Source organism: Coregonus clupeaformis, chromosome 7 (assembly GCF_020615455.1).
Source record: "Coregonus clupeaformis isolate EN_2021a chromosome 7, ASM2061545v1, whole genome shotgun sequence".
Taxonomy (NCBI): domain Eukaryota; kingdom Metazoa; phylum Chordata; class Actinopteri; order Salmoniformes; family Salmonidae; genus Coregonus; species Coregonus clupeaformis.
In genome coordinates this window covers 52,018,926-52,038,213 of record NC_059198.1, presented here as the reverse complement: position 1 = coordinate 52,038,213, position 19,288 = coordinate 52,018,926, and the positions used below count along the sequence as shown (strand labels likewise).

The window sequence follows — 19,288 nt, the reverse complement described above, 5'->3', positions numbered from 1 at the left end:
CTGCAGGAGTGTCAGGCTGCAGGCATTCTCAGATGCTCTAGTTTAGCTTCAAGCAGCTTTCTGATTATATTTTGCCACCATAATGTTCCAGTTTGGCAAGCTTCATGGGTGTGTGTGTGTGTGTGTGTGTTAACCACATGAAAGCTTAGAATGTCAGTGGTGTTCTACCTCAATCACACACACTTTTTGAGGGAGCATGAGGGATGTCTCTGTACTATTTTTTAAAACACAAGGCATAATCATTTTACTAAATGGAATATTGAAAGAGAAGAGATCTAGGCCTAATTTTTTTGAAGTGAGGTTAAGCCTCGACAATGAATGCTGCTTAAATTCAACTGACCATGAATCTGGCTTCAGCTGCCAATCACATAGTAAAGTCAGAAGTGAGGGTGAAAGGAGAGGCCTCATAGCATGAAAACAGGAAGGAAGCCCCAACAGATCACCCCTGCAATGGCAGCTCCACCACTTCCTGATTCTAATTCCCTAATCTAATTCCAGAACTATAGGAGAATACACAACATGACAAAGTTACTCAGCAGAACTATGCTGTGGTAGGCCACATAATGAAAAATAAATACCTCTACTTTCTTTCCGTCTCTCTCTGTATGTGTGTCTGAAAAAAATAAGCTGTGTTTCTCTTCCAAAGGTTCATCATAAATGAGAGGGCTGGTTGAATATGTTTAATAGTGTCAGTGTAGCTGAACTACTAATTGTCAAGGGACCAATCTCTCTCTTGGCTGTTGTACAAGTGTCAGCTAAACAGGAAGGGTGTGAGTGTTGAGTGGTTTCCTCTCTGTAGTATCTGATGATCAGAAACAGGAGAGGGGTGAGAAGGGCGTTTTCTCACTAGGTTTTTGTGGTAGAGGAGAAGCCTATACATATCATGACGTGAATGGCGGATGCCAATGTACCAGGCTTTTTGTGAGAGGATGAAGTGCTTCACATTGCTATTTTGAAAATACTTCGAAAAAGGTATTTTAACTTAGAATCCCCACATAGAAACAGAAGGGTGAGAAAGTTCAATTTGATGTAAGCCTTTATTATCTGCAGATAACATTGTACGTTGACAGTGATGTACTATGTGCACTGGCATGGATGAAATACATAGCATACAATGAAGTGAAGCTTCCCATTCCAGTGTTTCATGTAATACAGGACATTGATGTCTCTGACCTAGGCATGTGAACCTATATGTGTGATCTTAGTTGTCCATGTGACTTTGGTTTCCGTTACTTGCCTGCTTCCGCAAATACTAAAAGCAACACTCCGCTATGTAGAGAACACACATCGCACAAACCAGAGATATGGTCAGGAGCGCAACCGTTAGTGGCTTGAAGGACCCACATCTAACCACCAGCGTAAGTAGTGTATGCACTGTGCACTCTACCTGTGTGTGATCAATCTACACTCACCATGCAGCAAAGTAATCTATGAATAGCATTAACGCAACTGGCACTCTTCTCAGTAAACGCTTGTAATATCAGAACGGAAAGTGTTACGTTGAGGTTATTGTCATTCGTGCTCTTTGGTCAAGGAATGTTACTTTGTAGCTTAATATCCTAATACAGTCTTTGCCACTTCACTTTATTTGCCAATCTGCTTATAAAGTGCTTAGAAATGATTATTGATTTGTTTGTTTCACTGTAAGTAGTGTTTGTTCAGATATCTAATATGTGGGTCTTTCCACCAATTGGTTGCCTTTTGAGTAGTGTAACTTGGTGGTTTGTTTTTTAAACATTCTGTTATGGAGCTTCTTTAAGGGTCATGGTGGAGAGAGAAAAAAACAGCTGGCTAATCCGTTCCCTCTGTTTTTTTATCCATACACTCAGATGTTTTATAAGGGACTGTACGTTATTTATAATGAGGGATACCTGGAGAAAATCGGATCTCTCTGAACTGAAATATATTTCAGTAAAATATATTTTTACCTGACCCTCTCTGAACGCTTAAAAAAAAAAGAAGTGATTCTCCACTATACCCAAAATAATAATTAAAACAAAGTGGAGAGCAGAGAACATGCTTGCTGTTTACCTTCACTCCTAGGACAGACCAGAGCCTTAGATATGCAGTTTAAGAAACTTTTCTTAGTTTTGTAAGCAGTACATGGCAAAGTAGCCAGAAGTTTGTGGGTTCGCAGACCACTGCGGACAAGGGTGAAAATATATCCATTATAATAAAAGCACTGCATGAATCTATCATCTTATTTGCGGTCGGAGAAAAAAATTGCCTTTTATAAATGAATTTCATGTAATTCTATATCACGTTACAAGACTGAAGACATGCAGAATCTTTTATAATACCACAACAGAGCATGACACCGAATCAGCGCATGCTGCAGCACCGGAGACGTTTTGATATCAATACAGGCTATTGTTAAGAAAGAGGATAGTCTACGTTTGGAACAGTGCTAAAGCTGTCTATCAGCTGTAAAAATTGAGCGCAACAGAACCAGTTACAACTGAAGTATCTGATCATCAATGATTTAGAGAAAAAGCCATTCATTGTTTAACACAGCAGCCACATATCATCAGGTATGCACTTGTAACTTTTTTTTCATTTGGGAAACTATCATTTTTCTAATCTATTCAATATTATTCCATGATATTGTTGTTACAAAATAGATTTGTGTTGACTGTGATTAGGACATATAAGAGCATCTGCAAGGCTCAATTAACAAACTAGGCATGCATAGCTTACCGCATGATCCTCAAACCAAAGACTGGCCAATACTCGTGTTTCTAAAAATGAATTCAAAGGCATTGTAGAATGACTGTATAGCCTAATAAGGCATTTTTCGTTGAATCATTATTTAATTCTAACTAATCTTTTTTTATTTTTTTTATGTCATTTTATACAGCCTAAATGCTACATTTATATGCATGTTGTTGAAGTGCTGTTGATGTGTTGTTGAAATGCTGAGCTCTCCTGCCAGCCTGCAGCGTGTCACCAATGCTTCACAATTTATTTCTTAAATGGCAGGCCTTGAAATAACAATATAGCCTAAATAATTCATTTTCGTTCCTTCTTAGGCTGCCTGGCTTGCTCCTGACTAACAGTCAGTATGTTGTTTAATAGCCTGTTGAAATGTCGAACGTCGATTGATAGTGACAGAATCATTACTTCCCAAGCAAAGTACATTTTTTAATGTCTCCTTGTCCTCAGCAATAGAAGGTTGTACTGCAGCCTCTGAACGTCATAGAGACAAACAATATATGTTCCATATGCACTGGAGTCACGTCTTTCCTCAGCATTTTACAGCTTGTTTCTAACAGGTAGGCCTACCTCTTATTTCTTGAATAGGAAGAAATAGGCTCCAACACAAAGACTGTTTAAATGAATTAGCTTACTTTCAGCACCCATGCGATGTCCATCTCCGTTCATAGTAATGTTTGTAAATTACTCGAATATGGCTTATTGTGAGATCAATAATAACTCAGATAAATAGCTTCATTATGGGCAACGAAACGTATTGTTTTTATTCAAATCAATTATAGCAGTAGCAAACTCTCATCTTCCTACTCTCCCGCTCTCCCTGAATAGGACATCAGTCTAGTCCGTGCGCACAGATATAGCATTTTTGGAGAAATTGACTCGCCTCCTGAAGTGCCACTGTACACAGCACAGTCATTGGTTGGTCATTGGCACAAAAGGATCAGGGCAGGACTGGGGTTCATGATTGGGAACGCCTATCCATTCCAGTGTGTAATGCAGTGTAGCTTAGTTTTATATACACCGTCCCAGCGGCGCAAAAAACTCGGGAAGGAAGTTCATTTTCTTAGAAATATAACTTTGCCCTGTGCTTCTCTGAGCATGCGCTTCCTATAGCCTAGGCCTATAGCATAGACCAGACTTTCTCAAACTTTTTGGTGCCAGGGACACCCCAGAGGTATCAAGGTGTTTTCAACAGCCAGTCTGTTGTGCCAGGGACACCCCGAGAGGTATAAAGGTGTTTTCAACAGCCAGTCTGTTGCGATATTTGGATTTTGTTGCAGCAAGAGACAAGCTGGTCTCACATAAGTAGGTAGAATGAAAGGGGATTAACGTCTGCACTGCCATCTTGCAGAGTTGTGGGTGTTCCCCGCTGCTGACCATCCAGAATGTGGACAGGTGCATCTCATTAAAAACGAGCGCGCAGGCCTTGGTCACAGGACAAGCTCCAATAGTTTATCCTCAAGAACCGGTGACAAGCTTTGAGTCTCTTCAGTGCTGGTGAACGGATGACGCATCCACTGTTCTGGTGTGACCACATCAAGTTACGCATGTGATCAACTTCTACATTTTTTATTTTTTTTATTTTACCTTTATTTAACTAGGCAAGTCAGTTAAGAACAAATTCTTATTTACAATGCCTTGGTTTCTTGCATGTTAACATCAGAAGCCTCCTCTCCAAGTTTTAGTTATTCACTGCATTAGCACACTCTGCCAACCCTGATGTTCTAGCAGTGTCTGAATCCTGGCTCAGGAAGGCCACCAAAAATTCAGAAATGTCCATCCCGAATTACAACATTTTCCGTCTAGATAGAACTGCCAAAGGGGGCGGAGTTGCAATCTACTGATTTATTTATTTTATTTTACCTTTATTTAACTAGGCAAGTCAGTTAAGAACAAATTCTTATTTACAATGACGGCCTACACCGGCCAAACCCGGACAATGCTGGGCCAATTGTGCGCCGCCCTATGGGACTCCCAATCACGTCCGGTTGTGATACAGCCTGGAATCGAACAGGGGGGTCTGTACTGACGCCTCAAGCACTGAGATGCAATGCCTTAGACCGCTGCGCCACTCGGGATCCCCATCACCCACATCAGCCAGAATTGAGAATAGGGGGAACATATAAAACATGCCGCTATCCACTCGATCTCTCCAGATGCCCAGCTTTTTCTTGAAATTGTATTGTTTGCTTGGAAAATGTCACTTGTGCTTCCCTGCATGGATAGGTTGAGCAGCAGTCTTGTTGGTAGGCCTATAGATCCCGATACAACAGTCCCGTTGTAATCTATGTCCCTCTTTAGTTTAGCAGACGCTCTTATCCAGAGCGATTCACAGGAGGAATGAAGTGCCTTGCTCAAGGGCACACCAACAGCTTTTTTGCCTAGTTGGCTCAGGGATTTGAACCAGCAACCTTTTGGTTACTGACCCAATGATCTTAACCACTAGGCTACCTGCCGCCCACGTACTTGTTCAGAACACAGATGATTTAACCTGCAGTTGTGTTCTGAGGCAACTCTGCAACAAAGACAATCTTCATGTAGCGAATATATACAAGATGCGGCATTTGAAATGTCAGTCGTCTCATCTAATTGGATTGCAAACCAATTTGATGTGTGGGCTCTTCCCAAGGACACTAAGATAACCTGCCTAAATGACTACCGACCCGTAGCACTGACGTCTGTAGCCATGAAGTGCTTTGAAAGGCTGATCATGGCACACATCAATACCATTATCCCAGAAACCCTAGACCCACTCCAATTTGCATACCGCCCCAACAGATCCACAGAGGATGCAATCTCTATTGCACTCCACACTGCCCTTTCCCACCTGGACAAGAGGAACACCTACATGAGAATGCTATTCATTGACTACAGCTCAGCATTCAACACCATAGTGCCCTCAAAGCTCATCACTAAGCTAAGGATCCTGGGACTAAACACCTCCCTCTGCAACTGGATCCTGGACTTCCTGACGGGCCGCCCCCAGGTGGTAAGGCTAGGTAACAACACATCTGCCACGCTGATCCTCAACACGGGGGCCCCTCAGGGGTGCGTGCTCAGTCCCCTCCTGTACTCCCTGTTCACCCATGACTGCACGGCCAGGCACGACTCCAACACCACCATTAAGTTTGCAGACGACACAACAGTGGTAGGCCTGATCACCGACAACGATGAGACAGCCTATAGGGAGGAGGTCAGAGACCTGGCTGTGTGGTGCCAGGATAACAACCTCTCCCTCAACGTGACCAAGACAATGGAGATGATTGTGGACTACAGGAAAAAAAAGAGGACTGAGCACGCCCCCATTATCATCGACGGGGCTGTAGTGGAACAGTTTGAGAGCTTCAAGTTCCTTGACCAACGAACTATCATGGTCCAAAAACACCAAGACAGTCGTGAAGAGGGCACAACAAAGCCTATTCCTCCTCAGGAGACTGAAAAGATTTGGCATGGGTCCTCAGATCCTCAAAAGGTCCTACAGCTTTACCATCGAGAGCATCCTGACTGGTTGCATCACCGCCTGGTATTGCAACTGCTTGGCCTCCGACCGCAAGGCACTACAGAGGGTAGTGTGTACGGCCCAGTACATCACTGGGGCCAAGCTTCCTGCCATCCAGGACCTCTATACCAGGCGGTGTCAGAGGAAGGCCCTCAAAATTGTCAAAGACTCCAGCGACCCTAGTCGTAGACTGTTCTCTCTGCTACCGCACGGCAAGCAGTACCGGAGCACCAAGTCTAGGTCCAAAAGGCTTCTCAACAGCTTCTACCAGCTAATCATGGCTACCCGGACTATTTGCACCCCCACCCCATCTTTTTACGCTGCTGCTACTCTGTTAATTATTTATGCATAGTCACTTTAACTCTACCCACATGTACATATTACCTCAACTACCTCAACTAGACGGTGCCCCCGCACATTGACTCTGCACCGGTACCCCCCTGTATATAGCCTCCCTACTGTTATTTTATTTTACTTCTGCTCTTTTTTTCTCAACACTTTTTTGTTGTTGTTGTTTTATTTTACTTTTTTATTAAGAAATAAATGCATTGTTGGTTAAGGGCTGTAAGTAAGCATTTCACGGTAATGTCTACACCTGTTGTATTCGGCGCATGTGGCAAATACAATTTGATTTGATTTGATTTGTTTAAAACCTGCATGTGATTCAATATCATCTGCCATATCCTGGATTCTATGCGTGACAGTGTCATTGGAAAGTGGGATTTCACTGATCGCTGTAGTAGCAGTTGTGCCTAAAACCTCTCGGCAAACATCCACATCTGAGGGCATGACCAGCTTTTCACCTATAGTCAAAGGAGCCTGGCGCTTGGAAATGTAATGAGGTGGTATGAAGCCTTCAGTAAATGTAATGAGGGTTAGGGTTGGCTAGGTTAAGGTATGAAGCCTTCAGTAAATGTAATGAGGGTTAGGGTTGGCTAGGTTAAGGTATGAAGCCTTCAGTAAATGTAATGAGGGTTAGGGTTGGCTAGGTTAAGGTATGAAGCCTTCAGTAAATGTAATGAGGGTTAGGGTTGGCTAGGTTAAGGTATGAAGCCTTCAGTAAATGTAATGAGGGTTAGGGTTGGCTAGGTTAAGGTATGAAGCCTTCAGTAAATGTAATGAGGGTTAGGGTTGGCTAGGTTAAGGTATGAAGCCTTCAGTAAATGTAATGAGGGTTAGGGTTGGCTAGGTTAAGGTATGAAGCCTTCAGTAAATGTAATGAGGGTTAGGGTTGGCTAGGTTAAGGTATGAAGCCTTCAGTAAATGTAATGAGGGTTAGGGTTGGCTAGGTTAAGGTATGAAGCCTTCGACTCGTCTGGGAAATTATTGTGCAGTGTTTTTGTTTGTTTGGTAAACTATGTTTTTTTTATTTTTTATTGTCTGGTTTATCCTTGAGACGTGGATGCTTTGTTTATAAATGTCTGCACATTTTCCGAAATAAAACATCCCAGACATTTTCCATACGCACAAAAAGCTTATTTCTCCCCATGGTGGCGGTGGGGTTCTGGTATGGGCAGGCATAAGCTATTGACAACGAACATAATTGCATTTTATCGATGGCAATTTGAATGCACAGAGATACCGTTACGAGATCCTGTGGCCCATTGTTGTGCCATTCATCCGCCGCCATCACCTCATGTTTCAGCATGATAATGCACAGCCACATTTTACAGCTGCACCTGCGAGAGCATCCTAACTTTTATTTTTATTTTATTTTATTTCACCTTTATTTAACCAGGTAAGCCAGTTGAGAACAAGTTCTCATTTACAACTGCAACCTGGCCAAGATAAAGCAAAGCAGTGCGATAAAAACAACAACAACACAGAGTTACATATGGAATAAACAAAACATACAGTCAATAACACAATAGAACATCTATATCTATATCTACAGATGGGCTGTGTACAGGTGCAGTGATCGGTAAGGTGCTCTGACAACTGATGCTTAAAGTTAATGAGGGAGATAAGAGTCTCCAGCTTCAGAGATTTTTGCAGTTCGTTCGAGTCAGTGGCAGCAGAGAACTGGAAGGATTGGCGGCCAAAGGAGGTGTTGGCTTTGGGGATGACCAGTGAGATATACCTGCTGGAACGCATACTACGGGTGGGTGTTGCTATGGTGACCAATGAGCTAAGATAAGGCGGGGATTTGCCTAGAAGTGATTTATAGATGACCTGATTTAACTTTGGATTGGAGATGCTTAATGTGAGTCTGGAAGGAGAGTTTACGGTCTAACCAGACACCTAGGTATTTGTAGTTGTCCACATATTCTAAGTCAGACCCGACGAGAGTAGTGATTCTAGTCGGGCGGGCGGGTGCAAGCAGCGTTCGATTGAAGAGCATGCATTTAGTTTTACTAGCATTTAAGAGCAGTTGGAGGCCATGGAAGGAGTGTTGTATGGCATTGAAGCTCGTTTGGAGGTTTGTTAACACAGTGTCCAATGAAGGGCCAGATGTATACAAAATGGTGTCGTCTGCGTAGAGGTGGATCTGAGAGTCACCAGCAGCAAGAGCAACATCATTGATATACACAGAGAATAGAGTCGGCCCGAGAATTGAACCCTGTGGCACCCCCATAGAGACTGCCAGAGGTCCAGACAACAGTCCTTCCGATTTGAAACATTGAACTCTATCTGAGAAGTAGTTGGTGAACCAGGCGAGGCAGTCATTTGAGAAACCAAGGCTATTTAGTCTGCCAATAAGAATGCAGTGATTGACAGAGTCAAAAGCCTTGGCCAGGTCGATGAAGACGGCTGCACAGTACTGTCTTTTATCGATTGCGGTTATTATATCATTTAGGACCTTGAGCGTGGCTGAGGTGCACCCATGAGCAGCTCGGAAACTAGATTGCATAGCGGAGAAGGTACGGTGGCTTTCAAATACTTTCGAAAGGCAGGGCAGGATGGATATAGGTCTGTAACAGTTTGGATCTAGAGTGTCACCCCCTTTGAAGAGGGGGATGACCGCGGCAGCTTTCCAATCTCTGGGGATCTCAGACGATACAAAAGAGAGGTTGAACAGGCTATTAATAGGGGTTGCGACAATTTCGGTGGCTAATTTTATAAAGAAAGGGTCCAGATTGTCTAGCCCAGCTGATTTGTAGGGGTCCAGATTTTGCAGCTCTTTCAGGACATCAGCTATCTGAATTTGGGTGAAGAAGAAGCGGGGGAGCATGGGCAAGTTGCAGCGGGGGGTGCAGAGCTGTTGGCCGGGGTAGGGGTAGCCAGGTGAAAAGCATAGCAAAATGCTTATTGAAATTCTCGATTATCGTAGATTTATCGGTGTTGACAGTGTTTCCTAGCCTCAGTGCAGTGGGTAGCTGGGCGGAGGTGCTCTTATTCTCCATGGACTTTACAGTGTCCCAAAACTTTTTGGAGTTAGTGCTACAGGATGCAAATTTCTGTTTGAAAAAGCTAGCCTTTGCTTTCCTAACTGATTGTGTATATTGGTTCCTGACTTCCCTGAAAAGTTGCATATCGCGGGGGCTGTTCGATGCTAATGCAGTACGCCACAGGATGTTTTTGTGCTGGTCAAGGGCAGTCAAGTCTGGGGTGAACCAGGGGCTATATCTGTTCTTAGTTCTGAATTTTTTGAATGGGGCCTGCTTATTTAAGATGGAGAGGAAAGCACTTTTGAAGAACATCCAGGCATCCTCTACTGACGGAATGAGGTCAATATCCATCCAGGATACCCGGGCCAGGTCAATTAGAAAGGCCTGCTCGCTGAAGTGTTTTAGGGAGCGTTTGACAGTGATGAGGGGTGGTCGTTTGACCGCGGACCCATTACGGACGCAGGCAATGAGGCAGTGATTGCTGAGATCCTGGTTGAAGACAGCGGAGGTGTATTTAGAGGGTAAATTAGTCAGGATGATATCTATGAGGGTGCCCATGTTAACAGATTTAGGGTTGTACCTGGTAGGTTCCTTGACAATTTGTATGAGATTGAGGGCCTCTAGTTTAGATTGTAGGACGGCCGGGGTGTTAAGCATATCCCAGTTTAGGTCACCAAGCAGTACGAACTCTGAGGATAGATGGGGGGCAAGCAATTCACATATGGTGTCCAGGGCACAACTGGGGGCTGAGGGGGGTCTGTAGCAAACGGCAACAGTGAGATACTTATTTCTGGAAAGGTGGATTTTTAGAAGTAGAAACTCAAACTGTTCGGTCACAAACCTGGATAGTATGATAGAGCTCTGCAGGCTATCTCTTATGGGGCTCCCGAGTGGCGCAGTGGTCTAAGGCACTGCATCTCAGTGCTTGAGGCGTCACTACAGACCCCCTGGTTCGATTCCATGCTGTATCACAACCGGCCGTGATTGGGAGTCCCATAGGGCGGCGCACAATTGGCCCATCGTTGTCCGGGTTTGGCCGGTGTAGGCCGTCATTGTAAATAAGAATTTGTTCTTAACTGACTTGCCTAGTTAAATAAAGGTAAAATATTTTTTTAAATAAATAAATCTCTACAGTAGATTGCAACTCCGCCCCCTTTGGCAGTTCTATCTAGACGGAAAATGTTGTAATTCGGGATGGAAATTTCTGAATTTTTGGTGGCCTTCCTAAGCCAGGATTCAGACACTGCTAGAACATCAGGGTTGGCAGAGTGTGCTAATGCAGTGAATAACTCAAACTTCGAGAAGAGGCTTCTGATGTTAACATGCAAGAAACCAAGTCAACAAATGATAGAGCCTGGGGAGTAGGAGTGATACTGGGGGCTACAGGGCCTGGGTAAACCTCTACATCACCAGAGGAACAGAGGAGGAATAGAATAAGGATACAGCTAAAGGCTTTAAGAACTGGTCTTCCAGTGCGTTGGGTACAGAGAATAAAAGGGGCAGATTTCCGGGCGTCGTAGAATAGATTCAGGGCATTATGTACAGACAAGGATATGGAAGGATATGAGTACAGTGGAGGTACACCTAAGAATTGGGTAACGATGAAAGAGATAGCATCACTGGAGGTACCGATTGAGCTGGTCTCCGCATGTATGGGGGGTGGGACAAAGGAGCTCTCTGAGGCTGGTTGAGCGGGACTGGGGGCTCTACAGTGAAATAGTACAATAAGAACTAACCCAAATAGCAATAGGCTAGGCATATTGACATGGGAGAGAGGCATAACGCAATCACAGGTGTTATTCGAGAGGGCTAAGACAACAACTGGTAATGGTGACAAAAGTTTGGGCTGAGGCTAAACAGATAAACAGGATAGGGTACCGTGTAAAGGAACAGTCCAGCAGGCATCAGCTGTGCAGCTGAGTGATCATAAGGTCCAGTGAACAGCAATAGGTGAGTCCGGGAGCAGTTTGATGGCTGCTACAGCACAGGCGAGCAGGAGGCACGGCTGTTGATTGCGCATGCTAGTGGGCCGGGGCTAGCAGATGGATCTTCGTGGTCGTCACAACGGGAAGCCTGTTGAAACCACATCAGACGATTACGTCGGCAGACTAGTCGTGATGGATCGGCGGGGCTCCGTGTCGACACTAGGAGGTCCCGTCCGGTTGACAGAGAGGTAATTAGGTGATTAGCCAACAACAGCCATTCGATTGCAGCTAGCTAGTTGCGATGATCCAACTGTTGTTTACAAATATACACAGACCGCCACCCCTTGTCTTACCGGAGTCAGCCGTTCTATCCTGCCGGTGTTAAGGTCCAGTGATTCAGTGATTCCGGCAGAAAGTCCGATATGCTCTGGGTCGATAGCACGCTGTGCAGACTGGCCGACCAATTGTCCAGGCTAGAGCTGGCTGGTAGGTAGTGCAGGCCACGGCCACGGACAATGGTGAAGACCGCTAACAGTGGCTAATAGCAAGTAGCTAGTTAGCTGGCTAGCTGGCTAGTTTCAGCCGTAGGATCTTGATACAAATTAAGAAATAATAGAATCCGTTCCACATTGGGTGAGGCGGGTTGCAGGAATGTATATTTAGTTAAAGGATGGAAAGTGAGATAGAGAAATATATACGAAAAAAAGACCAAAAAACTAAAAAATTGCCTATTTACACAAGGACACAACAGAATACACGACCGCCCTGCTACGCCATCTTGGATTACATGTCGCAAGGATCTGTACACAATTCCCTGAGCTGAAAATATCCCAGTTCTTCCATGGCCTGCATACTCACCAGACATGTCACCCATTGAGCATATTTGGGATGCTCTGAATCGACGTGTAGGACAGCGTGTTCCAGTTCCTGCCAAAATCCAGCAACTTCGCACAGCCATTGAAGAGTAGACAACATTCCACAGGCCACAATCAACAGCCTGATCAACTCTATGCGAAGGAGATGTGTCGCACCAGATACTGACTGGTTTTCTGATCCACAGCCCTACTTTTTTTTTAAGGTACCTGTGACCAACATATGCATATCTGTATTCCCAGTCATGTGAAATCCATAGATTAGGGTCTAATTTATTTATTTCAAATGACTGATTTCCTTATATGAACTGTAACTCAGTAAAATCTTTGAAATTGTTGCATGTTGCATTTATATTTTTGTTCACTGTATCTTAGCTGGCATTCCTGCTGGCAAGGTTGTTAGACTTTAGAAAAGCAAGCAATTACTAAATGTACTGAATGAGACTCACATTCCTTTCAATCTTTTACGTAGATTTTAGCAGAGATGGATATTTCATTTAAAAATGTTTTATAATAATAACAATCAGGAGGATACAGCTCAAGAGGTATGCTTAGATATTCAGACAAAGTCATATTTTTATATAGTAAATTATTATGGCTCTAGATTGCAGGAATAAAGCTGTTTCAGATGTTAAAAAAAATCTCAAATTTACGGAAGCGGGCCTAGCTCACCGCCGGGCCACCCCCCAGCCATCCTCAACCGCCGGGCCACCCCCCAGCCATCCTCAACCGCCGGGCCACCCCCCAGCCATCCTCAACCGCCGGGCCACCCCCCAGCCATCCTCAACCGCCGGGCCACCCCCCAGCCATCCTCAACCGCTTGGCCACCCCCCAGCCATCCTCAACCGCCGGGCCACCCCCCAGCCATCCTCAAGTACTTTGTGCCCCCTAAAAAATCTGAAAACATTTAGGCTGCAATATGTTATAGGTCAAGTGGGACCGTCAAGGTAGCATACATAAGGAGAATGCCGTTTTTAGGCCTAGAGATAGGCTACACAAAAAAAAAACGAGGAAACTAATAAAACATCTGAGGGAATGGATAAAAAACCCAGAAGGAACAGATTAACCTGGCTTTTTTTTTTCTCTCCACCATGACCCTTAAGGGGCTCCGTATTCTGTCATAAAGAACACACGTGCAACTTAATAAAAAAAAACATGTTTTTCCATCTCAAGAGGTTGACCGTAACAGGGTTGACCCTAACAGGGTTGAAGATTTCATCTTAAATCAGCCATAAATCCCCTTGTGATAGGGGGAATGTCTATCTATGGGTGTTATACTCGACCCGCTCAGTTTTCCACCAGAAAACACCAGAAAATGACCAAAAAAGAGTAGAACCAGCTCACCTGCTTTTACACTATGGTTTGACTATAAGATGTTCAGTAAATAAATAACAAATATTTTAAAAGGAATAGTTTCACCATTTTAAAAACCAGAGTTCAGTTCACGTAACAGGATTGACCTTAAAATGAGGGACAAGGTTTTTTGTTTACCTTAAAATTATTTACTAATCACATTAAATAAATAATAATAGCCAGAAATGACTTACAATGATGGTGAAAACTTGGATAAATGTTGGGGTTAAGTTGGTTTAAATCTTTCTAGAGGTCACAGAGGGTACACAGAGGGACATGTCAAAATGCAGAATTTGGGCACTTTAGCAAGTCTTTATTCATATAAAAAAATCGGATTTTTAGAATTTTCCATGTGGTCTATATTAAATGACAATTCATTTAATATAACAAGCTTTTTAAATGCTATATTTGTGCACAATTTCTACTTAAAATATCAATGGGATGCAAAAGGCACTTATTTCGTGAAATGACCCATGTAAATTCAGATAAAAATATTATTTAAAGTATAGATTATAAAAGGTTTTAGAAGTAGCTTATAGATTATTCATAATTTCTTTATTTGATTACTACAGTAGTGTGCACATAGGATAACGTGTATTATATAACACATATTTCCAATAGTGAATAGTGGAATTTACCTATGTGCCACATAGATTTGATAGAATGGATCGAATTTGATATTGTTATGATAATACAGTACGAAAATAATTAATTGAATGTTTTATCAAGGTTAAATGATAGCGGATTGCTCAGATGCTCAAGATATACTTGTATTCTATTTTTTATGGGCTAGAGAGGGTATTGTATTACGTACATTAACCATGACATCTCTCTGCCCACATCATAGACCTCCTTTCCTTTTGTGAGTCTCAGTCCCGCTCCCCTTCTCTCCTCCACAGCAAGGATGTTAAGATGCCCATTCACGGCCTCCCCACTACCCTGCTCTGTCTCGCCCTCTGGCCCCTGTGGAGCCTCCTAATGCCCGCCCTCTGCCACCCTGACCACAGCCCCTGCAGACTGGTAAGAGCTAAACTTCTTGGACAAGCGTATTAGATTGATGAGGGAATAAAACATAACTCAATATAAAAAAAAAACACAATAAACGACGAGGTAAAGAAAAGTCCCTTTGAATTTATGAACTTCAGAGTTTGTGGTTTTCAGTGAAAGGTGCCACTGGTGACATTTGCATGCACACGATTGAGTGGAAGAGCCTGCATACGTTACCACAAAGGTGATGCTATCGTGGAAAGTGCTGCTAATGCTGTTTCTCAGTGGTGTAAAGTACTGAAGTCAAAATACTTTAAAGTACTACTTAAGTATTTTTTTTGGGGGGGGGGTATCTGTATTTTACTATTTATATTTTTTGACAACTTTAACTTTTACGTATTCCCTGACACCGAAAAGTACTCGTTACCTTTAGAATGCTCAGGGAAGGACATATTTATTGTCCAATTCATGCACCTATCAATATAACACGTTGTAATTCGAAGAAATTTTGAATTTTGGAGTGGCCCAGCCAGTCTCCAGATCTCAACCCCATAGAACATCTTTGGAGGGAGTTGAAAGTCCGTGTTGCCCAGTGACAGCCCCAAAACATCACTGCTCTAGAGGAGATCTGCATGGAGGAATGGGCCAAAATACCAGCAACAGTGTGTGAAAACCGTGTGAAGACTTACAGAAAACGTTTGACCTGTGTCATTGCCAACAAAGGGTATATAACAAAGTATTGAGAAACTTTTGTTATTGACCAAATACTTATTTTCCACCATAATTTGCAAATAAATTCATTAGAAATCCTACAATGTGATTTTCTGGATTTTTTTTTCTCATTTTGTCTGTCATAGTTGACGTGTACCTATGATGAAAATTACAGGCCTCTCTCATCTTTTTAAGTGGGAGAACTTGCACAATTGGTGGCTGACTAAATACTTTTTTTTCCCACTGTACATTGTATTTGTCTCGCATACACTTAATTTCTCTCTCTTTTTCTTTACAGACCCAAAAGACTGCGCTCTGTAGCGACAGTGAGCTCTCGTCTGTGCCGGAGGGCTTACCTGACAACATAGAAGACCTCCACCTGAACCACAACCACATTCAGACGCTGCAAGATGACTCCCTCTCCCGCTACATCTCCCTTCGTACTCTAAGCTGTGCAGACAACCGCTTGGAGACAGTGGGGTCCAAGCTCTTTCACAACTCACCTCATCTAGAGAGCCTCAATCTAGCTGCCAATAAACTTCACGTTGGATACCAGCAAACTAGTCTGGCGCTGCTCACCTTGTCTAGACTCAGAGTTCTGGATCTGTCAGAAAACCAGCTTACGGACAACATGGCCTCCGTCCTCCTCCAGAACATGACGTCCCTGGAGTACCTCAACCTTTCCAGGAACCTCCTGCTGAGGCTGGATGAAAGCTCCTTCGGCGACCTCCACCAGCTCAGAGAGCTGGACTTGCAGAGGAACATGCTGTTTGAGATCGACGCGTCCTTCGACCACCTGCACAAGCTCCAGAGACTCAACCTGGCCTTCAACTACCTGCCCTGCCTGGTGGACTTCCACATGACCCAGCTGGTGGTCCTCAACGCCAGTCACAATTCCATAGAGTGGTTCATAGCCAACCAGGACCGCCAAGAAGTCTTCAAGCTGGAGACCCTGGATCTCACCGACAACAACCTCCTCTTCTTCCCCTTCCTGCCCACCCACAGCCGCCTGAGGAACCTCCATCTGTCCCAGAACAGGGTGAGTTTCTACGAACACCTGGCGGACACCGCTGCCTACCCGAACTGGACCACCAGTGTCCAGTTCTACAACCTGAGGGGCAACATGAGCAACGTCACGGCCAAGTTGTGGGATGAGAGCCTGCACGGGGACATCTCCTCTCTAGACCTGCTGGATCTGAGTGGAAATCAGGTGGGTTACTTCCCCCAAGGGTTCATCAGCAAAATGCCAAGCCTGGCCAGACTCAGGATGCGGACAAACTGTCTTGAGGTCTTGAATCTAACTCTGGAAAAGCTGCCGGGATTGTTGTACGAGTTGGACGTGAGCAACAATATGTTGACAGAGCTCCATGCTGACCAAAGTAGTTTGAGGAAGCTAGGCAACCTGAGCTATCTGAACCTGAGCCAGAATGACCTGCAGAGTCTCCCTGCTCAGCTGTTCTCCTCTCTCACCAGCATCAGCTCTGTGGATATTAGCTACAACAGAGTTGGCATATGCCCCCTTGGGGAGGGGGGTGTGGGCATGGGTGGGGGTGGGGGTGGGGGTAAGCAATCAGACTGTGTCGTTTGGAGAAACATAACTTCTCTTAGACATCTCCACCTATCAGGGTGCAACCTGGGGAGGCTGCCATCATCAGCGTTCGTTGGGACACCCCTAACACATCTGGAGCTGTCTAACAACCCAGAACTCATCATCGGGACCAGATCAATAGTAGGCCTTAGCAGAACTTTACACCATCTAGGATTGGGAAACACTGGCACGAGAGACTTTAACTTCTCTCCTTTCCACCACTTGCGGTCTTTGAACATTTCCAGAAACTCTCTTACTCAGCTCCCTGCTTCACTGCTACACCTGGAGCTGAGGCTGCTGGACCTGAGGGACAACAGACTGACCACCGTCCCCTCGGCTCAGGCTAACGTGTTAGCCCCGAAACTCCGCACTCTTTTTCTCAACGGAAACACTTTCAACTGCTGCCAGTTGGACTGGTACAGGACGTTCGAGAGGGCAAAAACAGTCACTATCATGGACCTCTCAGATATTTCATGTCAGGATCTGACCAAAAGGACACACAGAGTGATGCTTGTAGACTCCCTTATATGTGGTGGTATTGAGGGTGAGTCTGTGTACTGGTACATCCTGTTGTTTATCGTACCTGTTCTCTGTCTGGTTGGGATGTCTGTTATCTTCCTGCTTACCTTCAGGCCCAGACTGCTTCCCATGGTCATTAAAAATAAATGCTGGAGTCACCTTCCCTGTGTTGTGGAAGAAAGGTCACACAAAGAAGACTCTGGCCGTGTCGAAATACCCATAATGCAGTTGTAAATAGTAGGCATTTTAGGTATGCGAAAAATATAATGTTTTATAGTATGTGAAATTACAAAAAACAAGTATGCTTTAAATGCCAGGATGTTATGTTACTTTTGAGGAAGATTATTGTCTTTCCAGGCGTGTGTTTGACAACAGCTGATAATGAGATAAGGGGACGCGTTGTATGAATGAATGATGGGAATCAACGCAATTGCACATTAGATGACTCATTCTCGGGAATGGATGAACCTACCATGTTGATATTTGTTGCTTACTGCATTCGTTTTTACTAAACAGTACGTATGTAGTACGATTAGTACACAGTATGTAGTTTTAGTAAGTAGCAGGCGAGACAGATTTCGGACACGGCCATAGTTACAAATTACAATTATGTCAAAGTGTGATGTTTTGCACATACAGTATCAATACAATTCCAAGTCGGAAACAAACGTTTCCTTACAAAGCAATTGAGTTTAGGTCATTAATAAAAATTTCATATTACATATGGTGATATCTCACATTGAAAAAAACATAAAACAAACATATCCTGCTAAAATATACCAGAAGTGATAAAGAACTGCGTGTTATAACGTTCAGCAGCAAGTCAGGATTTCCCATGAAACCTTTTTTTTGCATTGTGATAATCTGAAGGTGCTGCGTGTGGTTGGTTCACACCATCCCTGCCTCTGGGGACCTGATGTGAGAATGTGGCTATGTACTCACCATGTGTTTGTGTGCGTGCGGTGTGTGTCTGTGCGTGCGGTGTGCGTCTGTGTGTGCTGTGTGCGCAGAAGTCTTGTGATGCAAACTGTTGCTAAAAGCGGCAGAGGAAACATGACATTTCCTGTTTTTTTGTTGAGATGTGCATCAACTGCCCAGTTTTGTATCTCACTCAGAAAGGACGGGTTGGCGGTTTTCACCTTAAGTCATATTTGTGAGGCACAGCTGCAACTCTGGTCACAGGGACCACAATAAGGTTGATCTCCAGTATTCCACCAATATACCTTTGAAAGATACCATTTTTGTATTTGGACCAGGGTACAACTACATCCTTCAAATGTACTATGTCAGTCCTATAGAGAAATACCATATTATATATCTATGGTCAGTCCTATAGAGATATACCATATTCTATATCTATGGCAGTCCTATAGAGAAATACATTTTACATTTTACATTTTAGTCATTTAGCAGACGCTCTTATCCAGAGCGACTTACAGTTAGTGCATACATTACTTTTTTTATTATATATTTTTTTTAAATTCATACCCCCCGTGGGAATCGAACCCACAACCCTGGCGTTGCAAACGCCATGCTCTACGAACTGAGCTACATCCCCTGCCGGCCATTCCCTCCCCTACCCTAGACGACGCTGGGCCAATTGTGCGCCGCCCCATGGGTCTCCCGGTCACGGCCGGCTACGACAGAGCCTGGATTCGAACCAGGATCTCTAGTGGCACAGCTAGCACTGCGATGCAGTGCCTTAGACCATGCTATATCTATGGTCAGTCCTTTGGAGAAATACCATGTTCTATATCAACGGTCAGTCCTATAGAGAAATACCATGTTCTATA

General features: G+C 43.9%; 1 protein-coding gene across 2 annotated transcripts; it reads left to right on the top strand.

The window, feature by feature from the left end:
* Positions 1-1,296: 1,296 nt before the first annotated feature.
* Positions 1,297-18,934, top strand: LOC121569362 (transforming growth factor beta activator LRRC33-like). 2 transcript variants are annotated; one of them, XM_045221426.1, is made up of 3 exons: positions 1,297-1,358; positions 14,590-14,710; positions 15,687-18,934. In XM_045221426.1, the coding sequence occupies exons 2-3, from the start codon at positions 14,603-14,605 to the stop codon at positions 17,727-17,729; spliced, it is 2,151 nt and encodes a 716-aa protein (XP_045077361.1). In that variant the 5' UTR covers positions 1,297-1,358; positions 14,590-14,602; the 3' UTR covers positions 17,730-18,934. The 2 variants fall into 2 exon arrangements, with proteins under 2 accessions (XP_045077361.1, XP_041736189.2); XM_041880255.2 differs by having other exon boundaries at positions 1,298-1,358; positions 14,538-14,710.
* The last annotated feature ends 354 nt before the right edge of the window (positions 18,935-19,288 follow it).